This window comes from Triplophysa dalaica, chromosome 24 (genome assembly GCF_015846415.1).
Source record: "Triplophysa dalaica isolate WHDGS20190420 chromosome 24, ASM1584641v1, whole genome shotgun sequence".
Classification (NCBI taxonomy): domain Eukaryota; kingdom Metazoa; phylum Chordata; class Actinopteri; order Cypriniformes; family Nemacheilidae; genus Triplophysa; species Triplophysa dalaica.
This window is the reverse complement of record NC_079565.1, coordinates 9,044,505-9,058,243: the sequence shown is the minus strand read 5'-3', so window position 1 is coordinate 9,058,243 and position 13,739 is coordinate 9,044,505. Positions and strand designations below refer to the sequence as shown.

Below are 13,739 nucleotides of genomic sequence, written 5' to 3'. Positions count from 1 at the left end.
GTGTTGCATGTTGTCCATTCCACAGGTTGCCTACCTGTCTCGCATAACTCCTCACAAACCTCCCCGAGCTCGCGCGCTCCTCGGTCCTCGCGGTAGAAAGCGACTCAACTTGAGCCGTCACCGAACATCTCGCGCTTTGACTCCGCCCTTAAAAGTCTCGCGACTGACACATTCCCCCAGAAAAAAAAGGTTTTTGCGGTGGAAAGCTCTCGTTTCCCTGGTTTAAACACAGCTGGAGTTGTCGCTTCGCGAGTGTCGACCATGCTGGACCCGTCCTCCAGCGACGATTCTGAGGGGGAACTGCCACCTGAGGACGAACCACCCGTTAAAACCGGGAAACCCGTGAAAAAGAGTCCCAAACCCGAAAAGGCGTCGGATGCCCCGCGTCCCCAAAATAAAGAAGCGGTCCCATCTCCCGAAGAAGCGGACAAAATCGAACAGAAGAGACTTCAGAAAGAGGAAGCGGAAAGGAAAATTAAACTACAGATTTACGTGTTTGTGTTGAGGTGTATCGCGTACCCGTTTAACGCCAAACAGCCCACAGATATGGCTCGCCGTCAGCAGAAGGTGAGTGTCGGTTAAACTGCCACTTTGAAATATTTCGCGGTTTGTTTTTTTAAATAAGTCAAACTGCAGCTACGCTCCAAGCGCGTTCACGAAGATCTTGCAGACCTGTTTTTTGCACACCCGTTTGTCGGGTTGAAAATATTACTTTATAAGATTTAATGTATAAGATAGAAAACGGTGTATTCTTGCACATATTGTAATAATTAGCAGTCTTGTCCTATTTGTTGTTCCACTTGTTTGATAAAGATTAAGAATTGATATGAGCGTGCAACGGTTTGTACTGTTTGAGGTAAAAGTGACATCATTGAACCAAAGCTTTGTTTTGAATCGACATTGTACGAATTGGAGATAATACAGAATCACTCACTATATGGGAACAATAACAGGTGCTATTTTGACAAGCACACACCCCTGCTACAGTAGTTCTAAAATATACGGTGTTTGGACGCAACCTATTAAAGGGATACAAAATAAAAATTCTGTCATCATTTACTCACCCTCAGGTTGTTTCAAATCTATATAAATGTATTTGTTCTGTAAAACCCAATGAAAGATATTTGTAAGAATGTTAGAAATTTTCTGTCCACTTCCATAGTGGGAAAGAAAATGTTTATTTTGTTGTTCTGTTGAACTCAAAGGGATATATTTTGAAGAATTTAGGAACACAAACAGTTCTGGGGCACCTTTGACTACCATTCAATGTTTCCTACTATGGCAGTCAATGATCTCACAGGACATTCTTCAAAATATCTTTCTTTGTGTTCATCAGAACACAGAATGTATACAGGTATGAAATAACATTTTCATTTTTGGGCGAACTCTCACTTTAAATCTATTAAGGATCTGTTTAATGCATGCTATCACACTTCTAAAACGGTACGGTTATACCTACATATTAGACTCTAGTGATAATAACGTGTTGTCAGCTTCGCACCTGTGAGACCTGTAAATTGCAATCCAGTTACAGTTCGTATAATTGTGCTCTTTGTGCTCTTGTATGGTTAGCAGGTATAGGAAATAAAGAAATGCTACGATGTATATATGTTACATTCCCTTTACATTAAATAAGTGTACAGAGTAGATCATATAGACATATAATGAATCCCTATTGACCTACAAAATTGTGCATTGTAAATTCATCTAATGTGATTAATATCTCATTATATGTTTTGAAAATGTAAGTTGTTAAAGTCGTTCAGTTTACATGCTTTCTGCGTTTTGTTAAGTCACTAAAAAAGCGGAAGTCTGAATTATACGCATCCAATAAGACCTTGTGACCTCTATTGATTTCAGGATTTTTGCCTAATGTTGTTCGATTGGATGCTTTAGGGTAAAGCCAATGCTTTTCGGTAAAAGTCAGAAAGTAATACCCTTATTTATGCGTAAATTTGTAAATAAATAAATCTACCCTATAGTCTTTGTGAGTAAATGTTCTCTGGTAGAGATCTATAGGGTGGCCAGCGGCACATTATTGATTTTCGCTGTCATGCTTAATGCAAATATCTTTGCTGTCCGAATGAGAAGGGAATCTTTCTGGCTTTGCTGATCTGATCTAGTGAAATTCAAGTATCCCTTAAGGCACCATTTTCCTCCTGAATGTGATGCAGGTAGTGAGACAATTTTTTACTGCACTGCATATAATCAACCATCCTTCATTATTGATATGCCTCTCCAAATGATAGAAGGGAGTCAGAAGTTTGACTTCTCTTTTATAGCCACAAGGGATGCATACACGCATCTCTTGTCTGTTCAGAGGGTCTGGGTGACTTTGTGCAAGATCATTTTTTTGTGCTTGTGTGTGCATACGTTAAGCGGCACAGTGGGAATTCTGTTTGAGTGCAGTGCTTCTCTAATCTCAGCTACACTGTCAGTCACACAATGCCTTTGGCATATGTACTTTCAAAGTCTGCAATCCAGTTATCAAAAGAATATTTGAATGCGAACGACCATGCACTTTTTTCCTTTCCTTTGATTTAACCTTCCCTCCTGTTATGCCTTTTTACAGCGGGTTTCTTATTTACAGTTTTTGTAATAGCTTCGGGCCCGAAAGCCCACTTTCTTTCTCCAAAAGCCACCTTGCTGTCAACTCACTTTTGTTTTGATTTAAGCGCAAAGCAGAGTTTTTTCTAGGGCACATGCTGGTAGGCTGAAATTCAGCGCGAACAAACAACAGCTGAATGTGGGCAATTTAAATGTGTTGTGTAATGCCTCATTTGGATTTACAAAAGCTACAATATACCACATACTGTACAGTTGAATAGAATGCGTTTATGTCTGATATGAGGCATTTTTAGGCGATACAGACATCAGAGCATACTATTCAAACGTTGAAAACCAGACAAAAGTCTCATAATCTAAATTATGAGATAACAAGCATTAAAGTTTGATTTTAACTATTCATTTCACTTTGATTTTAATCTTTGACATGGCCTAAATTAGTCAATATTATATATATCAAGCATATATTCACAGAATAATTTTATTGAAATGGTAAATCACACTCACAAGGTTTTCCCGGGCATTGTCACATTTTTGTGATTTACATACGTAATCTTCATCACCCAGATTGATTTAATGTCTATGCTTTATTCATTGGTCTGTAACCTACAGTAAAATCTGCAAGGTATAATAAAAGTGCCTTGGGCTTTACCTGTAAATAAACAGAAGTCCACACAGGAATTATGACCCATTACCGTCTTATAGCGAAAATATGCAGCCATTAAATTTCTATTTCGAAGGTAATTGAAATTCACATTTAATTGAGAGGGAATGGTAATCTTGTTAATCAGATTTTGTCTATTCATCCTCAATGGATCATTCATACAGTTGAGCGTTACAGAATCAGCGAGACTGTCTGCACCTCTTCATTTCTCTGTTAGCACATATCTGGGATCAGCATATGAAGAATATGCTTGTGTGGGAAATGACTCATATCAGCCTCCCAGACAATAATCAGAATTGTTGGATTATAGTCAGAACTATGCTAATGTATAAATTTGGATTTGGCCTCGCTGCTGTCTGTACATGTAGGTTGTTGATCAATAGGACTGGACCTCTACACAGTTAGGGTTACGCTTAAATAAATGTAGACTTCCACCACTTAAATTCAGTGGAAACCTCTGCTCCTAATATCGATCTTATAACTTGGAAGCAGTGGTGGCAGCCAGATAGTCGCTTTCGTAAGACAAAGAAAATTAGCATGATGTTCTGGCTCTCTTACCAACTTAGTTTAAGCATCAACCCCTGCATATCTTTGAGGTGATACCTATACCTATGCATACCTTTTAAGCCAATAATTTGCAGGGTTTGGGCATTGTTATAAATTCTTGTTGACAGATGGCCTCACATTCTTCTACAGTAATGTGAAATTCATGGCTTACTTCTCGATTACAAACCTCTCAGACCCCGAGGCAAAGAATGATCCACTAAACACAATGCTTCAACCTCTAGGATTTACAGGTGTGATGTTTTTGTGGCCAACGCTGTAATAGTTTTTGGCCTCCTAATTTTAACCACATGATTTATGGCACTTTGGTCAAACATCCATCCTTGGTCTTCACATAGGTGTCAAGGATCTTTATTTCTTTTTCTCAACATTCATATTTCCATCTCCCCTTTAATAGTATTCTAGTTGTTTGCTCATAGTTGTGCCAGTGTAAGACTAAAAACAGAATAAAGTAGACTATAGTTAGAAGTAGCCCAAATGCATGGCAGGAGGGTCATGTTGTTGTTATTTCATTGCATAGACGGCAAACAAGCAGAGACCCAGGAAAGTTCCCTGGTGTGCTCCTACAATACATATTATTGTCTGCTATTCAGTTGTTGTCAGTCTCATTGGTTTTAAATAAAACTCAAAGTTAAAACCTACCAAACTCTGTAACTGTCAGCATTTTATATCCTAACCAAGTTTTATTTGATGTTCTTAGTTGGATGTGTAGGCAGGTATAAATATAGGTATGGCTTTAATACTGTAGTTGTTTGAATAGGGCTTGTATGAGTAGGAGTGTCTGATGAATATCTGAATGCACCTAAATATGAATATCTGTTAACTAGGAGGCTAATTTGTTTGTGAGCCAAATTTCCTTCCAATGACAAATAGTTTGCATTTCCAATACTTTCTGCTCTGGCCAGCAGACTGTTCTCTTTCTAGCTCTTTCATCTATTTGTTTCTCTAAGTTTCCTTACGCTTTCATCTGTTCATTGTTTTTATCTGAGGAGCAGCCCAATATCTAGTTTTTTAATGCAGTTGTTACTGTAGAACAACATCTTGGAAATAACATTGACGTATGTGTCCAGCTCGTCTCTCCACATATGTCTAATCCTTTGGCACAAGAAACTTGCATGTTTTTGTTTGCGTTTTTTCTTCTTAAAAACTTTGATTTTGTTTATGTAAGCAAGCTTGCCTCTTTCTTCACTGGAGACAAGTCCTGGATCTAGCGTGGGAGATTGGCAGGCAGATACCTCGCTGGAGGCAGAATCCTGTCGCCTTTGTCATATTCCACATCCTTCGTCAGTTTTGCTCTTCACGAGATGGCTATCTCCACACAGTTATGTAAGGGTGATCCTTTGCAGTGAAGTCATAGGAAGTCACGGCAAGGTTCAGTAGGTGCTAACCAGACATGCACTCGAATCCAAAAGGCATGTTTAGGGTAATACCAAATCATCCACCCTAAAGGGAAACCTCCCTGTATAAAAGAAATAGTTCTTTATGCGTTTATCTCTTGCATATTTAGACCTGCTGCTTGTGAGCAACACATTTGAGGCTCACAAAGTGTAAAGGAGCAGCATCTGCAGATAAGTCAACCTGATGCATTTGCAGAAAAATGAGAACAGCAGGTGTGTAATGAGATGTTGTGGAGTGCTGACAACTTCAAATACAATTGTTGTGCCTGCCGACATGTCTTCCATGGGGTAATTCCATTACCCACCTACCCATGAAATCTCTGCCGTCGCTTCAACAGGGTTTCTGTTCCAGCACCAGAAGCCAAGCAGGAGGTTCGCAGTGACAGAGACAGTCTCCTTATTTCATTATCTTATCTGTTTTAAGCTGCATGCCCAGCGTTAATTTGTTTGTTTAGTATAAAGGAAAACCCGGATCTGTAATGTCACCTCTGTCCCTGTCATGCCCTGGTCCATTTCTTGAACGGTTTCACTCTGTAAGTTCGCTCTTTTTAATGATGCCCATAGGGGGTGTTGACCATCATGCTCACCAAGCATTTAGGTGTTGTTTATTTATTTAGCTACAGTCTTGCATCCTTATTGGTGGAGATGAACTGTAGTCTGTTTGGTATAGTTGCTTTATGGTGTTTCAAATACTGTGTGTGTTCACCCGGTCATGCCAATTTATGATAGAAGCGGAAGGCACTTAACACAATCACCAAACAGTTATGTGTTGCTTAATGATAAAATGTGTTATGTGCAGTGGCTGTTGTCCTTCTGAAACCTTGTATCTCCATATTTTACGATTTTTATTTTTACTATTAGTCATTCTTTATGTTTGTCACTTGGACTTGCAAATATCTAACTAATAAAGAAGTATTTAAAAGTGCTTGTCAACTTTGATAATAAAGTACATTGTTTTTTTTCCCATTTCATGAAAACAGCGAATTTGGACATACTAGATTTCTTAAGCACAGTGACAATATTTGACTTGTGTCAGTGCTAGGGAGTGTTTGGTTTGGAGTGATTTAATGTGATGGAAATATGGGATCTGTTCAACCATCACATTTTCATCTGTGGAAATTCTCAAAAGTCTGTTTTTTCATTGTTTAATTGCTGAACAAATCACAGCAAAACAGCTTGCAGTGAACAGGCAGACCTTGTTTAATTAGACAAACCGCTCCCAGAGCACCTGTTGTCCCAAACTGTAGCTGTATAGCATAATGTTTTCTATCAGTGCCCACTTGATCTGGTTTATCCCACAGTGCTGGTTTTCTGCTGTAAAAATTACTCCTGAAATTGGAACGGATTTGGAGAAGCAATTCTGTTGATCTAAGGCAATGTGGAAAAATATTATTGAACAATTAAGGTCTTACAACAGTACCCACTAGCTTCTTTAGTAATGAGCTTTGTAAGTGTGTGTGTGAAAGAGGGACCGTGACAGTATGTTTCGCCAACTGACTGAATAAACTCGATGCCTGCTTTGGTACTGCAACTTTTGATGCTGTTGTGTGAAATTGAGAATGACACTTTATTTAGTGATCGTTCTGACTTTCATGGCCAATCCTTCACCATTCTGCAATACAATTTTGGGATTAAATGAATGTGTTCTACAGAATATATCTTTAAATTTACTTTAAATTTGGTTGATATTGCGTAAGTGCAGCTTTGTTTCTGTTGTCATCTAGCTGACGTTTCTCTTTTTAACTTTACAAATTGAAAAATAGTCTTTGGGGCCGGTCACATTTTGCACCTTTTCAGTGCATACGATCCATACAATCCAGATGCCAGGAGAGGGCAAGCTTACAAAACAGTGCGATTGATGTTTTCCGTGCGGTTTTAAGCGCGACATGTGAACGGCACCCTAATGGGATTCTATGTGTGTTCTACAGTATAGTGTATGTCTTTAAATGTACTCATTTTATGAAAGTATTTTGGGTAATTTAAATAATGGTTGCTTTGTTTCATTTATCATTTAGCAGAATATGTTTTTTTATGAATAAAGTTAAAGATAAAGCTACTTTAAAAAGAAAGTAGCATATGATTTAAAGGTCCTACTTTGGTTTATGGAGTGTCCAACAACAAGTTTATGTACATAGAAGGTGTAAAAACACTATTATATCAAAATAATAGGTATTTATTCTGACCTTACTTCTTTACTTACTCTAAAATGATTCGTTCCGCGATTCATCCGTCTAATCCCCTCCATCCGCTAGCCTAGTGTCTTGTGATTGGTCAGATGGTGTAGTCTGCTGTGATTGGTTAAGCGTGTTTGTAGCGAACAAGGCGGGACGAGAGCCCTGAGGAGCGAGTGATGATTGTCAGCTATGTTGCACGGGTATCGCATCTCTTTGGAGGAGATCTGAAGCAGAAAAGGACTTGTGACCGGTGTGTAAGACGAGAGAGGACCAGGCCTTGATTTTAAGTTATGTTTTATTATGTTTGTGTTTTATTATTTTACTTTTGTTTTGTGGTTTGTTTATTTTTTATTAAAAGTTGTTGATCATTAATACTGAACAATAATTAAAAAGCTATTTTTTCATATTAATCACCAAAGTTCTACTACGGCAGGTTTCTCGGAGTGGTTTGCTTGTCAGACAAAATGGCGTTCAGTCACGGGGGCACATAATATGGAAGTTATGATTGGTCAGATCGCCTGTCAATCAACCTTCATGTGAAGGGTCAATTGGACCATCCCGGTTGTAGTCCTGGTTAGGGATGGGTGTCTTTAAAGATTTTATCGATACCTGTACTTACGAATACTGTCATCGATACTACACTGAATAATTTGATGCAAAAACACATGATGTTAAAAGATGTTAAACATTTTAAGTTTCTTTATTACAGCTGAGCTTTAGAACTGCAATTTACAAATGCTTCTGAGCAAAAAGAAAATGCCACATAACAAAACGTGTGTGTGTTCCTTAGCAGACAACTTACGGCACTAAGCATGTGCATAGAATTTTTTTTATTATATGTACAATTTTTTTATAATTTATAAAAAAAATAACAAGCACATTTACTAAGGTAGGTAATATACTCCAGGGACGAATTATTAGAAACAATTTTATAAGTTGTTCTCGAATACAGGATTTTGACGGGTTGCTGCTAAGGGGTGTTTGACGGAAGCTTCCTCGTTGTGAAACGCTGAAAGCTCCACAAGCGCAACCATGTCACTCTTTCACTCATAAACACGCAAAACAAGCAGATTACAAATACATTGCGGAAATCATATGGCCCTAGATATCACACATACGTTGAACAAACTTCGCCAATTTGGACATCATTCAGGGATGGAAAATGACAGGCAGCAGCAGCAGCCTCTATTTCGCCATTTAACACATGAACACACAGAGATAAAACAATGCAAGCTTCGATAACAGTATCGTTTGTCATTAAAATTATCGATACTCTGGTATCGACCCAATTATGTACCTGTCCAAAAAATTACCGGTTCTCTGTTCCCATCCCTGTTCCTCGTCATAGTTACCATAGTCTCCAATTCTAGAAACTGGCAAATTTGTCTGCCTTGGTAGTATCTCAGAATTCTCTCTTGTTTACTATAGCTAAATTATTGTTGTCAGTCTTGTAAATTTTCTAGACACCAGATTAATTTATTTGAATGCTTAAATTCCTCAGCTTGCCAAGCTCAGAAAACCAATCATTAAAAACCAAAACCACAGTTGTTTTCCTTTTCTGTTTTTCCATAATACTGTATACAGATGTCTTTGGTAATTGTAGTTATGCGGATAGTTACTATATGTGGAGGGCCTCGAGTCTCTAGAGCTCTGATTAAGTAACAAGCTGCATGTTCAAGTCTTCAGAGAGGGCCTTGAGATAGCAGAGTGAAGAGGGCTGATCAGAAGATCGACGGCTTCACCACTTTAACGAGCGACAGAACGTCTAAAGAACAAGAAGCAAGAACATGTCAAGCGTCTCAGGTCAAAAGCATAATTGCAACCCTTTATCTGGGTAATGGTTCTCAGCATTTCCTGCATTTCGCCCGAGGACAAGAGAACGTTTTGAATGACTCTGTTCAAAATGGGGCCTTAAAAAAGGAAAGTGAGGAGGTGTGAGGATATTGAGAAAGCGTCTGCTGTTTTATTAGAGGAGCTGAATGTATCTGTATGCAGATAAATGTGCCCCAGTCACCCACCTACATACCCCTGCAAGACAACATGCCAATATATCTCTTCAAATGAGGGATATTCGCTTGTTTAGAGATGCTGGAGATTAATTTTAGTGCTGTCCACTCTGTAAGATAATTCAGCGTGTGACTTCTCAGTTATTCTGTAAGTCCACCTGTGTTTTTCTGTAGCTCTGAATAGATGCAATATTTATGTTTGTGTGCACAAAATGAGTCTGTAAGTGATAGTCAGGTGATTTTTAATTTGCTTTACTGTCTAAAGGTCAAAGGTCAGGTCTCATTTTCACAGCCTGGGGTGTGTAGACTGGTAATTTGTAAAAATATGTGTTTTCAAAGTGTCAGATGAACAGATGACATCCAGCAACAACATCTAAAATTCCACCTTGTTTTTATTGCCGTCAAATTGGCTATGGCTGCTACAGAATCAAGAAAGTTTCTTTCCTTCCACCCACTAGAAAAGCTGACAAAATAGTGAATAAAGTATAGAAACAAGTATTAAATTCAAAGATCTTCTGAGTTTGCCATTGTGTTAATCAACATTACTCAACCACATTGGCACAACAGTACTCCAGAATACCTTGTTCTCCTCCCTTCACAAATTATAACACAATAAACCAATGTGAGGCTTTGGAAATAAGCAAAATCAGTAGAAAACAAGGTGTGGGTGTGTAAAACGCTCTCACACAGCATGCTACTCTTTATCGGCGGAGAGCAGAGAGGAGCTTCAGGGCATCAATAGTCGTGACAGACCTTTAGGACAGCGAGATGCTCCGCGGTACCTTTCTCTCGCTGTTGTGCACAACTCCTCTAAACAGTCACGTTGAATTCCCGTAGGAGAGATTCACTGACATATGACACAAGGAATCAGTGTTTTCACCTCACAATGCTGGAACACAGTAGAAATGAATGATCAGTGAAAGTGAAGGTAAACATTCAAGAAATTGGTTTGACTTAATGGATGTTTAATTGACATAGTGGTGTGATAGTGTTTGGATATCCTCTGGAGTTTCAGTGCGAGTCTGTCAAGATTTCATCATCTGTCAACATCCACATTTACTGTATACTGTAAAAAATGTACTGTAAAAGTGACAGCAATTTACTGATAACCAAGACAAGAGTACTGTAAATCACTAACGACAGTTTTACTGTAAAAATACAGCATATTTCTGTATATATACATGCAGCAATATGTAATTTTTTAAAGGGTTACTGCGACACGTAAATTTAACATGTTAAACAGGATGACACAAACCAGCATGTGAAGGGCAACTTTCTAACAAGCTAAAGTACAAATATGAACACCATGCCTGCTTACGAGTTAACTTAAAACAAAACACAAACAAAAAATGTTCCAGCATGTCATCGAACTAACCCGCACTAATTACATCAAATCATGTGCTAGATTCACCTCATAATAAATTCTGCGGAGAAACAATCAGGCGATCGGTCTTCGGAAAAATGATCGGATGTAACAAGATTTCACGTTTAAACAGAGGTACTGGGATACACATTACTCCTTTAATCCACATTTCACCACTTCACATTCCTACTCTGTCCATCTTCGGTAGTGCAATGCGCATGTGCAGGACACAAAATGTCCGTGTCCCTGCTGATGACGTCATGACAGATGACGCAGATAATTGTCCAAATGCGTTTTCTTGAAGCAAACATAAAAAATCTGCAAGTTTTAATTCATTTTAAAAGGCAGCATTTGTTACACTTTAGTATTGCGTTTCTGTTATTGTATTACCAGTTGACTTTTAAAATATAAAAATAAATACATAAACTAAAACAATAAGAGTCATTACATACATGTTGTCAGTGTACAGTGTACAGATGCTTATTTCAGATTGATTGAAATGAGAGTTTGATAGAATGTTTCGATATCAAATATTTACCCTTATTAAAAGGTTTAGTTTGTATTTCCTGTTATTCCCCCAACTACTTATGTTAGTTATTTTCAGTCAGGCGTTTGTGTGGGTTTCTATTATTTGTATCTGGTTCTTATTACTGGCCTCGAGTGTTGTTCTTTTTCATTGTAGTGTCTCCATCAACTGCAGCCTAATTGTGCCACTACTTAGAGACTGTCTCATCTCAGAGAGAACAGCCATAGGGGATGTTTTCCTTTAGTTTCTTTTGTTATTCCTCTGTAATATCATTTAGCTTGTCACTTGCTTTGTGTGAAAGTCTGCTTCTTTATCTTTGTTATTTCCTTTTCTTCCTAAATGTCTTTAATTTAATCTTCGCAGTCAAATTGAATCCTTTTTTCCTTGGACACTATTTCTGTTTTTTATTTGTATTATCTAAAGCATTATTTCCTTTTGCTGACATAGGCTTTAAAGGTTGTTGGTTATTGTTAAAGTAGTCGAGATGAGGGCGCTTTTCTAAAATTATTATAGTTGATGTATTTTGTTAATGTCTTGCAGTTTTAATTTATTACACTTTACCACAATATAAACAAATAATTATAGTTTTGATAAACAAATGTTCGTTGTGTATTAGGAAACGAAAACGTATAGTACACCGCGATTAATTCAAATGAATTTGTACGATCTTATCGGTACGTTTGTTTTAATATGATTTGCTTTCATGCTAGTGATGTAAGGTTTATTGGTGGAGCTAGAGGGCCATCAGTATTTCTTTTTTCGAAATAATCATACGTTTTTGTACGATTTACACCTCGTAAAATATGATAAGTATGTTAACTAGAAAAGATGGTGGATGAAAAATCATTACATATACATTTGGGCGGTCAAATCGTGTTACGAACTGATGTAGATTCGCCGGGGTGTGGTTACACGAGGCGTTTCAGGCAGGTCTGGGTGAGTATTCGCTTCTAGGTAAAATACCCCTTTTATTCCGACACTTACATTTTTGCAATTTTACATGTCTAATACATGCAGTGGCAACTTATAACATACCAAAGACAAAGAAAAACACGCTTTTCCGGTGAATCACCCCTTTTAATTTCATTGGTTTTAACTGAAACCGTAAAATGTCACGTTACAGAGTAAAAAATACGTTGCAAATGTTTTATGTTTGCTTTGAAATATTCTAAGCAGTCTTTCTCAAACTGACTTCAACATTCACTGCTGTCCTTCTATATTTCTGTAATCTCCAACAGGCTTCAAATCAGGACTTTGATTATACAATGCCAGGAAGTAGCTGAATAAGAAATAAGCAGCAAGTCCCAGAATTTCCCTCCTGGCCTCAGGTCACAGACAAAATTGGGCCATGACGGCTTTCACTTTGAAAATGAAAGTTCAGACTCACAGAATATGAGGTTTTGTCCTCAAATATTGAGGTCATGCAAACATCACAGACCTGTGTGTTCAGGCACGCTTGTCTTTTGAGTAGGGATGGGCATTTAAAGCAAAAATAATATTCGAAGATCGATGAGAACTATTCGAAAATTATTCGAAATTCGCACCCCTCCCCCACATGGATAAATTCACTGTATTACACATACACAAACGGAGAGAGAGAGAGAACATTTATGCTTTAAATCCGTATGACTGCACACTGCTTTATGTATTATGGAATAGGCAATCTTACATCAAGCAATACATTCAAATAACGTGCTGAAACATTTATATATTAACAACTGAATGACGGCACTTATTAACAGTACGTCGATCAGAATCAACCGCTCATAATGCTAGGACATTTCCTTGTAAAATATGAGCATGCACAATTTATACCAACTAAAAAACAGTGTGATTGATCAGGAAAAAATATAAAGGCCATAAAAATTTTAGACCAGACTTAACACGCGTTAAAACATATTAACCGAATGACGGGATTTATTAACAGTTCGGAAGGATTTCATGAATTAATAGCTCAAAAGGCTTCAGTTTCTATTGTCATGAAAAAGTTTCTGCAGTCTGGCAGTGATCGTTTGTCTTGGAGAACAGTAAACTCGGGCTGTACAAACTCCCTTAGATTTTTAAAACCCTCTCCTTCGACAAAGCCGATCGGAAGCATATCCTTAGCGATCATCTTGCTAGTTAGAGCCGTTATTTGCTCCGCCTGTCTGGCATCCAAATTGGTTTGTCTGACCATAAACTAGCAACTGATTGCTGACCTGTGGATGGACCTGCTGGGTGCTTCGCCCTCAAATGACTGTGCATCAAAGTTGTTGATCCATGATAAGTTTTACATTGCAGAGTTTGCACTGCACTTTATTCTCATTAATTTTATTAAAGGACCCCCACACAGAACACATTTTTGACACAGTCTCAATTTACCGTTTCTGTTATGTCACGCGGGTCTACAGTGTGCGTAACTTCCTTACCAATTCTTGTGGGAAAATGTTTTCTTCTACTGTCTCTTGATTGACAGCCTTTAGGTTTTAGGTGCGTCGTTA

General features: G+C 38.0%; 1 protein-coding gene across 10 annotated transcripts in view; it reads left to right on the top strand.

Annotated features, from left to right (window-relative positions):
* Positions 1-49: 49 nt before the first annotated feature.
* The window catches only part of cadps2 (Ca++-dependent secretion activator 2), a 101,522-nt gene continuing 87,832 nt past the window's right edge, over positions 50-13,739 (top strand). For 5 of the 10 annotated variants that reach the window (XM_056740335.1, XM_056740342.1, XM_056740336.1 and 2 more), the window contains exon 1: positions 50-567. In XM_056740335.1, the coding sequence (XP_056596313.1) occupies positions 262-567 (306 nt within the window). In that variant the 5' untranslated portion in view covers positions 50-261. The remainder of the gene's footprint in view (positions 568-13,739) is intronic. The other 5 variants (XM_056740340.1, XM_056740341.1, XM_056740338.1 and 2 more) reach the window with 2 other exon arrangements.